We start from the raw sequence: 13,871 nt of genomic DNA, 5'->3' as shown, positions 1-13,871 counted from the left end.
CCGCCATAATCTTTAGAGATAAAAGTCCCATATGATTGAAGGGAATATTCCAAATTATCGTTGCCCTCCCTGCAGATTTATAAAATTCTGGGAGGACTAGTCAATCCAGGATTTTAGGAAACCAGGCCGTGGAAGATAGTGATATGCACTTAAAGGATCATTTTGCCTCATTCTTTCCATCTGAGCTCCCTGGCTGTCAAAGCTTAAAATAAAGGTGAGTAAGGGGTTATCATCGCGTTAAATAAACCGTCGAATTACTGAATATAGATATTTATTTTATTTGTTGTTCTTAATTGCATACAGCAATTGAAAGCAAAGGACGGTAAAAGCACATAATAGGGTCAGTTAACCCTACTTGAGACAACATAACCGCAACCACTCTGACATTTCTCCAAGTAACTTGGGGTCAAAACGGTCTTCCGGGGACCTCGCGCCCCGTGGGGGCGGGGGCCGGAAGGGCGCGGTTGGGGGCGGGGCGCGAGGAGCCGGGGGGCGTGCCCCCGAGGAGGCGGAGACAAAATGGCGGTCCGAGCGCTTGGAGGACCTGAGAGGCGGTGGCCGGGGCCACGCCCCGGGCGGGAGGGCGCTCTGTGCGCGCCCGCTCTATGATGCTTGCGCGCGTCCCCCGCGCGCCGCGCAGCGGGCGGGGCGGGTCTCCGGGATTCCAAGGGCTCAGTTACGGAAGAAGCGCAGCGCCGGCTGGGGAGGGGGCTGGATGCGCGCGCACCCGGGGGGAGGCCGCTGCTGCCCGGAGCAGGAGGAGGGGGAGAGCGCGGCGGGCGGCAGCGGCGCTGGCGGCGACTCCGCCATAGAGCAGGGGGGCCAGGGCAGCGCGCTCGCCCCGTCCCCGGTGAGCGGCGTGCGCAGGGAAGGCGCTCGGGGCGGCGGCCGTGGCCGGGGGCGGTGGAAGCAGGCGGGCCGGGGCGGCGGCGTCTGTGGCCGTGGCCGGGGCCGGGGCCGTGGCCGGGGACGGGGCCGGGGCCGGGGCCGGGGCCGCGGCCGTCCCCCGAGTGGCGGCAGCGGCCTTGGCGGCGACGACGGCGGCGGCGGCGGCAGCGGCAGCGGTGGCGGCGGCGCCCCCCGGCGGGAGCCGGTCCCTTTCCCGTCGGGGAGCGCGGGGCCGGGGCCCAGGGGACCCCGGGCCACGGAGAGCGGGAAGAGGATGGACTGCCCGGCCCTCCCCCCCGGATGGAAGAAGGAGGAAGTGATCCGAAAATCTGGGCTCAGTGCCGGCAAGAGCGATGTCTACTACTTCAGGTACCGCCCTGGGGTGGGGAGGGGGCGGCGGGGTCACGCGGGGGTCAGGGGTCATGAGCTGGCGGGGGCTGGGGATGCCACGGTGAGAGCGGGGGCTCCGAGGTCCGTGGTAAGGACAGGCTGGCCTAGCGGTGGAAGGTGCCTGAGCCCTTGGGCGACGGCTCACCTAGTGCAGTGAGAGGCACTATCTTGTCTGTCTGACAGGTGAGGGCTCAGTGAAGGTGGTCAGGAGAAAATGGTTTGCGAAGAAAGGATTACTCTGGCAGGGAGGGTTAGTCCACCCAAGGGTTAAAAGAAGGTGTAATTCATGGAAACCATAAAACCCAGTCTCTGTTGGCTCCTGTCCCAGCTTGTCCCAGATTCATCATCACACGAGTGTTTAATCATAGGTATGGAGAAGGATTAGCTATCTACAGTAACAAAGTTTCAGTTATTTTGTGGGATTCAGGAAAGTTTCATATAAAGTAGCCATTTGGATGCCCAAAGTTTCTTGGAACTACCTTGGTGTTGCAGACCCTGTGCTCCATTGAATATATTCTCCTTTGAAATAGAAAGTAGTTAGAACGAAAGATAAAAAAAAAAAAAGTGCTAAAGTGAAAAGTGGAAGCACTCATTTTGGTTGTCATTTGGAAATAGATTTTTATCTGTGAGTGCAGTTTCTTATTTCTTGTATTCCTTTGACAGTTCAGGAAGCTTTTAGAGGATATATGTGTCAATGTAGAGTATGGTCTTACTGAGGAAAAATTTTACACCTCTGTATTTTTAGGACATTTTCTCTGCTTTTAACTTCCAGTTACAATCCCTGTCTCTTACCTTTTGCTGAGTTATGTAACTCTTTGCGTACTTGAGGATAGTCACCTGTCCCCCCAATTCATCTACACCCTCCCTTTTTAGTCTAAATCAGTGATTCTCAACTGGGGGCAATTTTGCCACTCAGAGGACATTTGGCAATGTCTGGAGACATTTTTAGCTGTCATACCTGGAGAGGGAGTGCTACTCTGGCATCTAGAGTAGACACCAGAGTTGCTGCTAAATATCTTGTAATTAACACAGCACAGCCTCCGCAACAAAGAGTCATCTGGTTCAAAATCACTAGTGCTGAGGTTGAGAAACCCTGGTCTAAATGATTCAAGGTTTTTCACCTTAGTGTGATCTTGAGATCCTGTGGATATACAGTCCATGTTTGATGAGTTTGGATGACCCAGTAAGCTCAGGAAAGTGTCTATGTCTAATGCGATCAGTGGGATTATCTTATAAACACATATATTTTCTTAGAAACTATCTCATTTATGAAAGAGAATATAAACCTGTTTTATTCATTTGCTGTGGGAATCCATTCATGGGCTAATAGAAGCATTTTTCAGGGAAGGTATTTGGATGTTGAAGTCAGTTGTCAGCTGTTTATGAAGATTTTAGAATAACGTTATTAAGGATTTCCTTTGTTCCATCATCAAGTAGAAACACCCCTGGGAAAAGGTGTATATATATGTATGTATATAGACAGTCCAATATTTATGAATTGAGAACTTTTATAATTAAATTTACATTCACACATACACTACACACCTATAAGTATGTATATGTATTTGTAATATATGCACACATACATGCACATGCAAGGATGTGATCACTGCTGGTGTAACATGCAATTATGAACATGTCCCTGTGGTCGCTCAAATATGTGGATGAGTAGTTTCAATAAATTTGTTCAGCCTTATCAACTAAAAAAATAAAATGAAAGTGGAATTGCATTAAAACTTATTAATATTTTTTCACTTGATCTGAAAATACTTCTTGAAATTTCAGATGATAAAATGGAAAAAAGTTGATGATCTTTGATTTACCTAAATAATAATGCTAAGAAAGTTATTACTGAAAAAATGGCCACTCAACTCAAGTTTACTTCTTTTAGTCCTGTTCGTAATTGTTCATTTTTGTGTGTTCTTTCCTTAACAGCTTTCTGTTTTCTTTCTAAGCAGGCTGTATGCATAACCTACTGTTAACTATCTGCTGATGTTTTATAGGCAATTATATTTGACAAGAATAGTCTATTTGGGATTGAGGGCCTCAAGGAATAGGTGACTAGTCTATTCTCCTTAGAACATCTTAAACTCTGAATTTCACTCCCTGTGGCAGTTCTCCTGGGATATGGTTTGTTTGGTTTTGAGATAACGTATTTGTTCAAACTAACTTTTGGTGATTGCAAAGCTTTTTTGTTTTTCTTGCAATAGATGGAAAAGTTATATTGAAAAGGCAAATTGCTGTAGTGCTCATTCTGATTTATGGTCACTTAATATTTTTTGAATATGTAAGTTTTTCAATGTTAGCTTTTTTTAATACAAACTCAAATATTTTATGGTAGGAGAACTGATAGGATCAAAACAAACTTTTAAAATATACTCAAGGTGAATAACAAACCACTATAGTAATGATTATTCTCTAAAATTAAAGTATTTTTATGGGAGTCTGCAGCATGATTTTTTTTTCACTTGTTTATGCAAAATGAAAAGGACACACTTGAACAGATTTGTGCCCCATGTGTTTAATTCAGGGCTAGAGGAGTGTTACCTAATGTTTATTGACTGCTTACAAATTGTTAGGGATTATGAAGGATTTAAACCCTTAGTCTTGATTTTCTTCTAAGAGTAGGATACATATAGCATGATGTGATACCTGTCTATGATAGCAGTAGTTATACTGATTTCTGTGGCTTTAGCTTTTAGTGATGAAGAATGGAGGTTACCTACATATTGTAAAGGGTCATATTTTAAATACACAAAGTATTTTTCAACCTGTGGTTGTCACTGCTTTACATATTAGTGTCATCATAGACCATCTCACCCTTAAAATACCTGCCATATCTTTTAATAGGTGGGTTAAGAGTTAACGCTCTCTTTGGTAATGTGAACACCTGCACTCAGTTGTTCACACAGATTATAATAATGCTAACCCCTGAATTAGCCTGTCCCTGGGGAGATTAATTTAAACAAATCTGTGCCTGTAAAGTAGGGTGTGGCTGACACATATTAATTGGACTGAATTAAGCCCATGGAGTAAGCCTCACATTTTGTTAGAAAATTTTTAGACTGCTTCTGCAACTGCCAAGTTCTAATAGGAAGGTGTGCCTCCAGTTGCCAGTTAAGCAATATAATTATGCTTTCCATCAGGATTACTGATAGTATTGTGGCAGTTCATATGTTATCATCCAAAGTGTGTTTTTAAAAGGGTGTGGTTTGATAAAGTATTGGGTCCATTGGGATAATCTGAAAAAGTTCGTTGTCATCATTTGAACCCATTATTTTGGACAATAATTTTTTAACTGGTCTAGTTGACTGTTGTCTTTTCTAGTGTTTGGTTCCCTGCATAAGACTTGAAGTATTTTCCTCTATATAGGAATCATTCGTAGCTAGCTCTTGCTTTTTTCATTAAGTCTAAATTTTCTGGATTCTAGACTGTTGTTTATAACCTGAGGTAAAGCCATGGGGATCATGGTAAACTTTTATAGCTGCCGCCATCAAATATCATCTAGTTGGATATTGGAAATATAATAGTAAACATTTTAACTATTTCCATCTGAAATGTATGTAGTTTTGATCACTGTTTTGGGGGAAAAAGGGCAGTGAATCCAGAGAAAAATTAAAGTAATAATAGGAGCAGGTGCATGAAGAGTAATGAAAATGATTTCATCTTGATCTGGAAAGAAGAGAACCCAAGAAATATAATTGAGGTCTATAAAATCATGAGTAATATTGACAGTCATTACCTCTCTAGGATCTTTAGGGAAGCAGCCCTGTATAGCTGTTAGGAGCTCTGGAGTTGGTGCTTTAGCTCTCTCTGTAACTACCAGTGGTGCAACCTGGATCATGTCACTTAAACTTCCCTGTACTTTGGTTTCCCCGTTTGTAAAATGGGTATGATTGTACCTATATCTCATAGTATCCTAGGGATTTGATTTCAGAACATTACGATGAATATGTAGGTTTCTTGCAGTTTTAGGTAAATTTAGGGCTAAGGAAAATAATACTCCATTTGTATGGGCTGAACACATAATAGATTAGAAAACGTATAGGTATGTCCCATTTGTTACTAAAGGCCGATATGCTTTGAAAACTGGAATCTGAATCTGAGGATGGCTAAGTTCAATCAAGGGCTGCCCCCACACTCCTTTTGTTACCTTTTACAAAATTTAGACTCTCCCATATAGCCTTTGTTGGAGAAAACTCTCTGAATGGGCCAGGGGAGAGATCTGCTGTCCAGAGTTTTTATGTATTTATGTGTTATGTGTGTTTTTTTTTTTAAGATTTTCTTTATTTCTCCCTGCTCCCCTCATTGTTTTACACCTGCCATTTGCTCCCTGTGTCCATTTGCCAAGTGTTTTTCTGTGTCTGCTTGTCTTTTCTTTAAGGTGGCCCTGGGAACCGATCCTGGGACCTTCCAGAGTGGGATAGAGGTGCTCAGCGCTCAATCTCTTGCGTCACCTCAGCTCCCTGATCTGCTGCATCTCTTATTATCTCTCCTCTGTGTCTCTTTTTGTTGCATCATCTTGCTGCACCAGCAAGGGCCACCACTCCAGCATGGGCCAGCACTCCACAAGGGCCAACCTTCTGTGTGGGCCAGTTCTCTGTTGGGCCAGCTTGCCTTCACCAGGAGGCCCCGGGAATTGAACCCTGGACTTCCTGTATGGTAGATGGGGGGGCCAGTATCTTGAGCCACATCCACTTCCCTATATATTTATGTTAAAGTCATCTTTATCTTTCAGTAAACTGGCCTCCCTCATGCTGTTTTCTTTCCAGTTATTCCTATGTAGTTAAACCTAGTCTCCCCAATACTATTCTTCATGTTCATTTTCACAGAACCTGTGGCTTTCTCACATAGGTGTCTTCCTACCCCCTAGGCACAATGCTGAACACACAGATGCAACTCAAGTGTTTACCAATTAATATGACACTTAAAATTTTATAAAACAAGCCTTAAATGGCTTCTTAAAACATTTGCTTCGTTTATATTATGTATAGTGTGTGTATGAAAATGATTGATATATTTAATTTAATGTAACCATTCTCAAGTTTCTAGTTTTCATCATTAAAGTGAGTATATTCAGAAGAATAGAAAACCTTACTCTGTGACTGAATATTGAAGATATAGTGAAAATGGTGAATAGGTCCTCACATTGTGTAGCCTAGTGCCAGGCACAAAGTGAGTATTCAGTACTTGACCTTCATTGACTGTCATGTAGGATCTTGTATGCCATAATTCTCTCTTCTGTGTCACAATTCTCATAATTTTGGCAGCATTAATATTATTTTGCTAATTATTTTACATATATTATCTGTTTCATTGGCCCCTATAATTATCCCCATTTTACAGATGGGAAACTAGCATAGAGAAGTTAAGTCATATACTCTAGGTTGTACTATAGGTAAGTGCAGAGTTTGAATCCTGATGCAGATGTTCTAACCCCAGAACTTCTAAGTACCATGTCTTCCTGCCTCACATAGAAACTCTTATTTATATTCTCCAACACCTCATATCTAATCTACTTTAATGAACTTGGCGTGCCACTAAAGTAATGTAATTATTATACTTGCATCCTGAGGTTGTTGAAGGGGAGTTTTAAATCCTATCTGGTAGAAAATCATTGTACCAAAGATGACCTTCCTGCTTTAGGTAATATTGGAGGGGAAAAAAATGGAGCAATTGTGGTAAATTAAAATAGTTAAAAAGTGTTATTCTTGATAATGGGAGTAATCGTTTTGTTGAGAAATGTACTTTTTTTTAATATGTTTTCAACCTAGGATTGATCCTATAATTTCTCAGATATTCAGATAGGCAATACATGCCCTAAGAAGCAAGTTATATTTATTCATTTTAATAGCTTTCACTTAAATTAGAAGAAATCAATTTGTAACTTACAGAGTAAATATAGCTCATGAGATAGCTTTATATGGCCTGCAAAAGGCAGAGGCTCATGTGCTTCTTTCAGAGTTGAGGTACAGTTAAAATGTATCATACAGACCAATCTTTTTCAAGAAATTTGCCTCTTTAGTTTGAGGAAAAGAAGGAAATCCAATATTTATTAAACGCTGATTGTATAATAGAAAATGTGACTTGCTGTTAGTCTTTTTTTCTTACTATTGCTTTTTTTAAAGCCTGGCTCCAGAAATGAAAGACATATAGGTGTGGAAATTATGCTCTGATAATTCTTTCTCAGCTGTAGCATCATATCTTTTGGTGATGTTCAGGAGATTTTTGTTAGGTACAACATTGCCAACTGTCCTACATCCACTTTTAGAATCTGACATGCAAAGTCTCACCTGCCAGAACACCCATACCTACTACTTATTGGAGGAAATACATACCTCAAAAGGAACTGATACACATATATTCTAAAAAAAAGTCCCCATCAGACTTATTAGATGAATTTTCAAATTGCTTTTAAAAATTTCATTTGTAAGATACATGGTCATAAGTTTTCCCCCCAATTTAGTTTGAATTGATGGAACAGAAGCAGAAGATTTGCAAGGGAGGTGATGACTTTTGGATTTTTTTTTTTTTAGGTTTTATAGTAGGACTAATAGAAATCAAAAAACTTTAACCCTTGTTTGAGCTCTCAAGAGCTGCATGATGAATTAGAATTAAACCGCCAACTTCTATTTCATGGATTTACTGTTTAGCTTGGAAATTTAAAACCCTTTGCAGGTTTTGGTTGTGGTTCTTTTAGTGTTCATTGCCACCTCCATGAAGAAATGACTAGGGAAATTGTAAAATGAAATTTCACTTAATTTCATCTGAACATCTAAAAACTTTCAAGGAAGGAGAATAAAATATGGAATAGTATGAAATTGGCATAATATTTCTCATGATTTTGCCTTGTCTTCTTTCCCATTACAATACAAATTCAGACCTAAAAGTACAATTATGGTACAATTATAGTCACTTGTGGCCTATCCATAAAAGCTATCATGAAATTTTTATGGTCTCTGAAATAATCAAGGAAGACCAGTATATGGATGGTTATATTTGGTTTCGAATGATATGTTTTGGTATTCTTTTCCTTGTTCTCTTTAGACTGGATGAATCCATAGATAAAGCTGGCATGAAGGTTCGTAAAAATCTTTTTAACATATATGTAGTGATGTATATGCATTTTTTTAAAAAAACCTTTCTTGGAGGCCCCTAGCAGAAATAGATACCTCCTGTAGCATTTTGGGCATAATTCTGTTAACTCTTACTGTATATAGTTGGCAAGTTCTTTGTTGCCCGCCAGATTGTGAACCTCATCAAGGTCAGGGGTTGAATGTGATTTGTTTTTGAATCTTCTTTCTTCCCTGGTATATGGAAGGTGCTTAATAAATGCTTGCTGATCGAAGCAAATGGTAAATACGTTTCTCTAATAAGTGATTCAAGACTTCAGGTTAATGCTGACTAGATAGCCCTGAAAGCTCTATAGAGGCTGCCTTATGCCCCCCTGCTATACCCAGCATTCTACCTTGTACATAATTCAGGTATACAATATTGAATAGCTGTAGTAAATGTTCTTATTTTCCCTTAAAATGGTACACATGTGCATGTGTATAATATTTATGTGTATAAATTATATTCAGATTTTTAGACATGAAAGAATCTATAGTACTTTAATTTCCCTTTTAATATTAAAAAAATCCTTTATCCTTTGCTTTGCAAATATACCATAAAATTGCTTTTGTATTACCTTGGAAATATGGTCTGTTTCTACCTAATTTTACCTGGTTTATTGTTTCTTTGTGCTGTAGCTTTGAAGCTCCTAGATGTATCTTGCTTGGAAGTAGAATGGTCTAGAAGAGAAAATAATAGAAGAATGAAATAAAACCAGACATACAAAATACATGTTGCCACTTTTTAGTATTAGATTTCACAATCATAAACTTACCCTTGTAGATTGTCATAAGAGTTTCTATCCACTTTCTGTACTTAAATTTGAGTACCCTAAGTTTGTCCGCAAACCACACTTGGGTAGCACTGGTTTAAAATAAAGAATGGGGACTTTTGAATCAGAAGACCAACCAGGGCTTGAATCTTGAATCTTGCTTTACTGCTTTAATTTGGACAGATTTTTAAGCTTCTATAAGCCCCTGATTCCTCAATTGTAAATCAAGGGTAAAAATTCTACCTCATGGAAATTTTTAAGATTGAGTGAAAATTCATGAAAGGCATTTGACATGTAAGTAAAATGTTCCCTTCTTACTTCATTAACCAATATAAATAGAAGCATGTGCTTGGGTAATTAGGTGAAGATTCATAGCAGTTTGTTCATTTTCAAATGTGATTAGGGCAGATCTCAGATAATAAACATTAATCACAGTAATTTTTTTTACATTACATTTTATCCCCTCCCCCCCATTATAAAAGTAACCCATTCTTAATGTGGAAAACTGGGAAAATATAGAAGAGTATAGAGAAGGCAATGACTATCATTTGTAGACCCAAAGAGGGAAGTGGATTTGGCCCAACGGGTAGGGTATCTGCCTACCACATGGGAGGTCTAAGGTTCAAACCCAGGGCCTCCTGACCTGTGTGATGAGCACTGATGTGTGTAAGGAGTGCCCTGCCACACAGGGGTGTCCCCTGCATAGGGGAGCCCCACGTGCAAGGAGTGCACCCCGTAAGGAGAACCACCATCATGAAAAAAGTGCAGCCTGCCCAGGAATGACACCGCACACATGAAGAGCTGACGCAGCAAGATGACGCAACAAAAAGACAGAGATTCTGGGTGCCACTGACAAGAATACAAGTGGACACAGAACACAGAGCGAATGGACGCAGAGATCAGACAACAGGGGGGAGGGACAGGGAAGGGGAGAGAAATAAAAAATAAATCTTATAGACCCAAAGAGAACCACTCTTTTGACATATTGTCTTTTAGTCTGTTTTGTAGTATATTTGTCTATACATTTATAGTTCAATGCATTTAAATATTTTATTATAGAGAAGTTCACATGTATACAAAAGTAGATAGAAAAGTCTAATGAATTCCCCTAAACTCATTTTTAACCAGTTTTAACCAGTTGACAATTCCTGGCCAGTTGTGTGTCATCTATTACCACCCCCCCCACCCCATTATATTTTGGAAATAATTCCTAGTCATCTTTAATTTCTGAAATTTGCATAGCAGTATCCAGTCCCCATTTCAACCAAAATAACCAGTGTAATATTCCTTTTTCCTTTCTCAGAAAGTGAGTGCCTTAAGGCAGTGGAATGAGATTAGGATGAATTCTAAATTAATTCAATTTTCCACTTTTTAGTGAATCACTCTGGCTTTTTTTTTTCCTCAACTCATAGTGATACAGAGATAACAGGATTTGCTATCAGTAATATAGCATGTGATTTTTGTTCCATAAATGCTACTTTATAAAATGAAAATGATTGATACAGAAATTGGATTAATACTTATTAATCTTTCATAACATTTTAAATTGTGTGGTGAATACTTATACATTAATGTCTAGGGAAGAGGAGGAATCTTGGCTCATTTTATCAGTGGCTAAATTGTAAATAGAATATCTTATTAATGTTTTAAAAATAATTCTGCATCCCCCCCGCCCCAAGGAAATTCTTTTATGCTCAGATTAGTTAATATTTCTTTAAAGCTGCTTTCTTATTTTCAGGGGAATTGTTCAGTTTGTATACTTTAATGCCTGCATTTAAAATATTTTATTATAGAGGTTTTCAAACACATATACAAAAATAGAATTAGTATAGAAAGTACCAAGTACCCAGCTTCAACAATTGCCAAAACATGATCAGTCTTATTTCATCTGGATCCACAGCCATTACCTCTACACCTATCTGCATTATTTTGAAGCCAGTCTCACATCATATAATTTCATTTATAAGTACCTCATTATGCATTTCTAAAATGTAATGCCATTTTTACAGTGTTGCAGGTTACAGTAATCTATCATACCTAAAAAATAGGAATTCTATAATATCAAAAACCTACTCTGTATTTAAATTTTATAGGGATTTGACTTTTTTTAAATAGTTGATTTGTCCAAATGATATCCAAATGGATGTATTTGTAACATATATTACAACATATATTGGTTCATATGTCTCTTAAATCTTTTTTTTTTTAATTGGAGAAATTATGGCTTTACAGAATAATCACATATAAAATATTGGGTTCCCATGTACCACCCAGTTATTATTAACACCTTGCATTAGTGTGGCACATTTGTTGCAGTTGATAAAAGCACATTTTTTTTTTTAGTTGTATTGTTAACTATCGTTCATAGTTTAACTTAGGGCTCACAGTGTTGTGTAGTTGCAGGGATTTTTTTTTCCCCCATAAACTTTTATTCTAGTGGCCTAACACTAGATTTTTCTTCATAAATTTTATTCTAGTGGCCATCTAATGGCTTAACAGTTTCCCCATTTAACCACATTCAAATACATAATTTAATTCTTAAATCTCTTTTTAAATTTTATTTAGATACCAGGGGCTGAGGCCCTTGTATGGGGGAAGCCAGTGCTCAACCACAGAGCCACTTTGACTTCCCTGAGTTGGTTTTATCATTTGCTTTGCTTGTTGTTTGTTTTTGTTTTTTTCATCAGGCACTGGGAACCAAATCCAGGACCTCTCATGTGGGAGGCAGGCACTCAACTTGTTTGAGCCATATCTGCTCCTTAAATCTTTTTTTTTTTAACAGAAACATCATCTTTTTTTTTTTAAAGATTTATTTATTTATTTCTCTCCCCTTCCCCCCCAACCCCGGTTGTCTGTTCTCTGTGTCTATTTGCTGCATCGTCTTTATCCGCTTCTGTTGTCAGCGGCACGGGAATCTGTGTTTCTTTTTTTGTTGTGTCAGCTCTCCGTGTGGGCGACACCATTCCTGGGCAGGCTGCACTCTTTTGCACTGGGCGGCTCTCCTTACGGGGTGCACTCCTTCCGCGTGGGGCTCTTCTATGCGGGGGACATTCCTGCGTGGCAGGGCACTCCTTGCGTGCATCAGCACTGCCCATGGGCCAGCTGCACATGGGTCAAGGAGGCCTGGGGTTTGAGCTGCAGACCTCCCATGTGGTAGATGAACACCCTAACCATTGGGCCAAGTTTGCTGCCCTTAAATCTCTTTTTAATCTGTAGATAACCTCCCTCTTCCCACCACAACACACATGGATTTATTATCTGTCCTGCAGAAATTTTACATTCTGAATTTTACTGATGGCACCTCCATGGTATTACTTACCATGTTTCTCTGGCTCCTGAATTACCTGTAAACTGTTTATAGCTTCAGACTTGATCAGATGGCGGATTTGGTATTATGGTAGGAATACTTCATAGTGTTACTGTGTACTCTGTATTGCATCTTGGGGGTCACCATGTTTGGTTGTTCCTATTTTTGATAGTAGTAGGATTGTTCACTGGGTTCAGGAGTCATACTGCCCCGTTCATTAGAAAGTTCCCTATCTTTGTCTGTATTTTAAAATCACCCAGTGCTTTCCTTATTATTTGGTTCCACCCAATATTTTGCTTATTTAATTGGTTAGGATGATTTTCGTTTAGTTTCAGGAATGTTTCTAATTTCAGATTGCCTTGGCCTATTTGCTATATACAGATTTTATGTCCTTTTAGATCAAATCAGCAAACATTAGTTGAGAACTTCTATGCAAGATGTTGAATTGACTGCTCTGCGTAGATACAAAGATGACATTAATGAATTTAATGCTATTTGAAAAAATCAGATTTAAACTTATGGAAGCATAGTAACTATATAAAACTCAAAATTTCAAAACTAGAAGAGAAGGCATGCCAGTGGGCAGCAATTGCTATTTGTGTTCAGAGGAAGGAAACTTTATTGTGTTTTTTTAAGTAGGTTATGAGGTGGATTGGTATTTTCTGGGTGGTTGGGTTTGAGAGAGTAGGCATGCATGCATTATAGATCAGGTAAAAGACATGATTCTTGTGATGGACAGAAGAGAGAAAGCACTTAGGATGTTCAGAATAGAGTGGATAAGCCAGTATGGTTGGAGAAAAAGGTAGCTAGATTAGAAGAGTGGAAAGCAGAGTTGAAAGGTTGAGGAGGCCAGTTGAAAAAGGATCTCAAATGCAGGGCTAAGATGTTTGGCTTCCTTTTGCTTATGGGGTAAGGGATAAAATCAATTGAAGGTTCTTTAAAGCAGAAACTATGGTCACAGTGATGTTTTAGAAGAGTAGTCTGGGTAGTTTAGAATGCAGAGACTAATTGATAGAAAATCAATTGGACTGTTATGGTAGTTTAGACCTAAGGAAATAAAGACTGGATTTGAGCAATGGAAGTGGAAATGGAAAAGGAAGATGGGTTCAAAGATGGTTATGAAGGAACTGACTTTAGTAACTGATGAAAAATTTAAATAAGATAAGAATAGATAAAATAAACTGAGGGACAGGTCTTAGCAGATGGTCCAGGATGGTCCATTTCAGCATAGGTCAACATTTAAAGGTTGGAAGAAAGAAGGAATTAAGGGCTGACTGACTTTCTTTTGTGTGTGCATTTCTCATATAGTTTTGAAGCAATGGTACGTATTCTTTGACTTAATTGGTTTGGCAGTTTTAAATTTTTTTTTTTTGGACTGTATGTTTTATACCTAAATATTGA

The 13,871-nt window shown here is 39.3% G+C and overlaps 1 protein-coding gene across 2 annotated transcripts in view; it reads left to right on the top strand.

Moving 5' to 3' along the window:
- The first annotated feature begins 624 nt into the window (after nt 1-624).
- The window catches only part of MBD2 (methyl-CpG binding domain protein 2), a 77,584-nt gene continuing 64,337 nt past the window's right edge, over nt 625-13,871 (top strand). The window contains exon 1 of one of the 2 annotated variants that reach the window (XM_004459844.5): nt 625-1,257. In XM_004459844.5, the coding sequence (XP_004459901.2) occupies nt 716-1,257 (542 nt within the window). In that variant the 5' untranslated portion in view covers nt 625-715. The remainder of the gene's footprint in view (nt 1,258-13,871) is intronic. The other variant, XM_004459843.5, reaches the window with a different exon arrangement.

This window comes from Dasypus novemcinctus, chromosome 16 (genome assembly GCF_030445035.2).
Source record: "Dasypus novemcinctus isolate mDasNov1 chromosome 16, mDasNov1.1.hap2, whole genome shotgun sequence".
Classification (NCBI taxonomy): Eukaryota; Metazoa; Chordata; class Mammalia; order Cingulata; family Dasypodidae; genus Dasypus; species Dasypus novemcinctus.
This window is presented reverse-complemented; position numbering and strand designations above follow the sequence as displayed.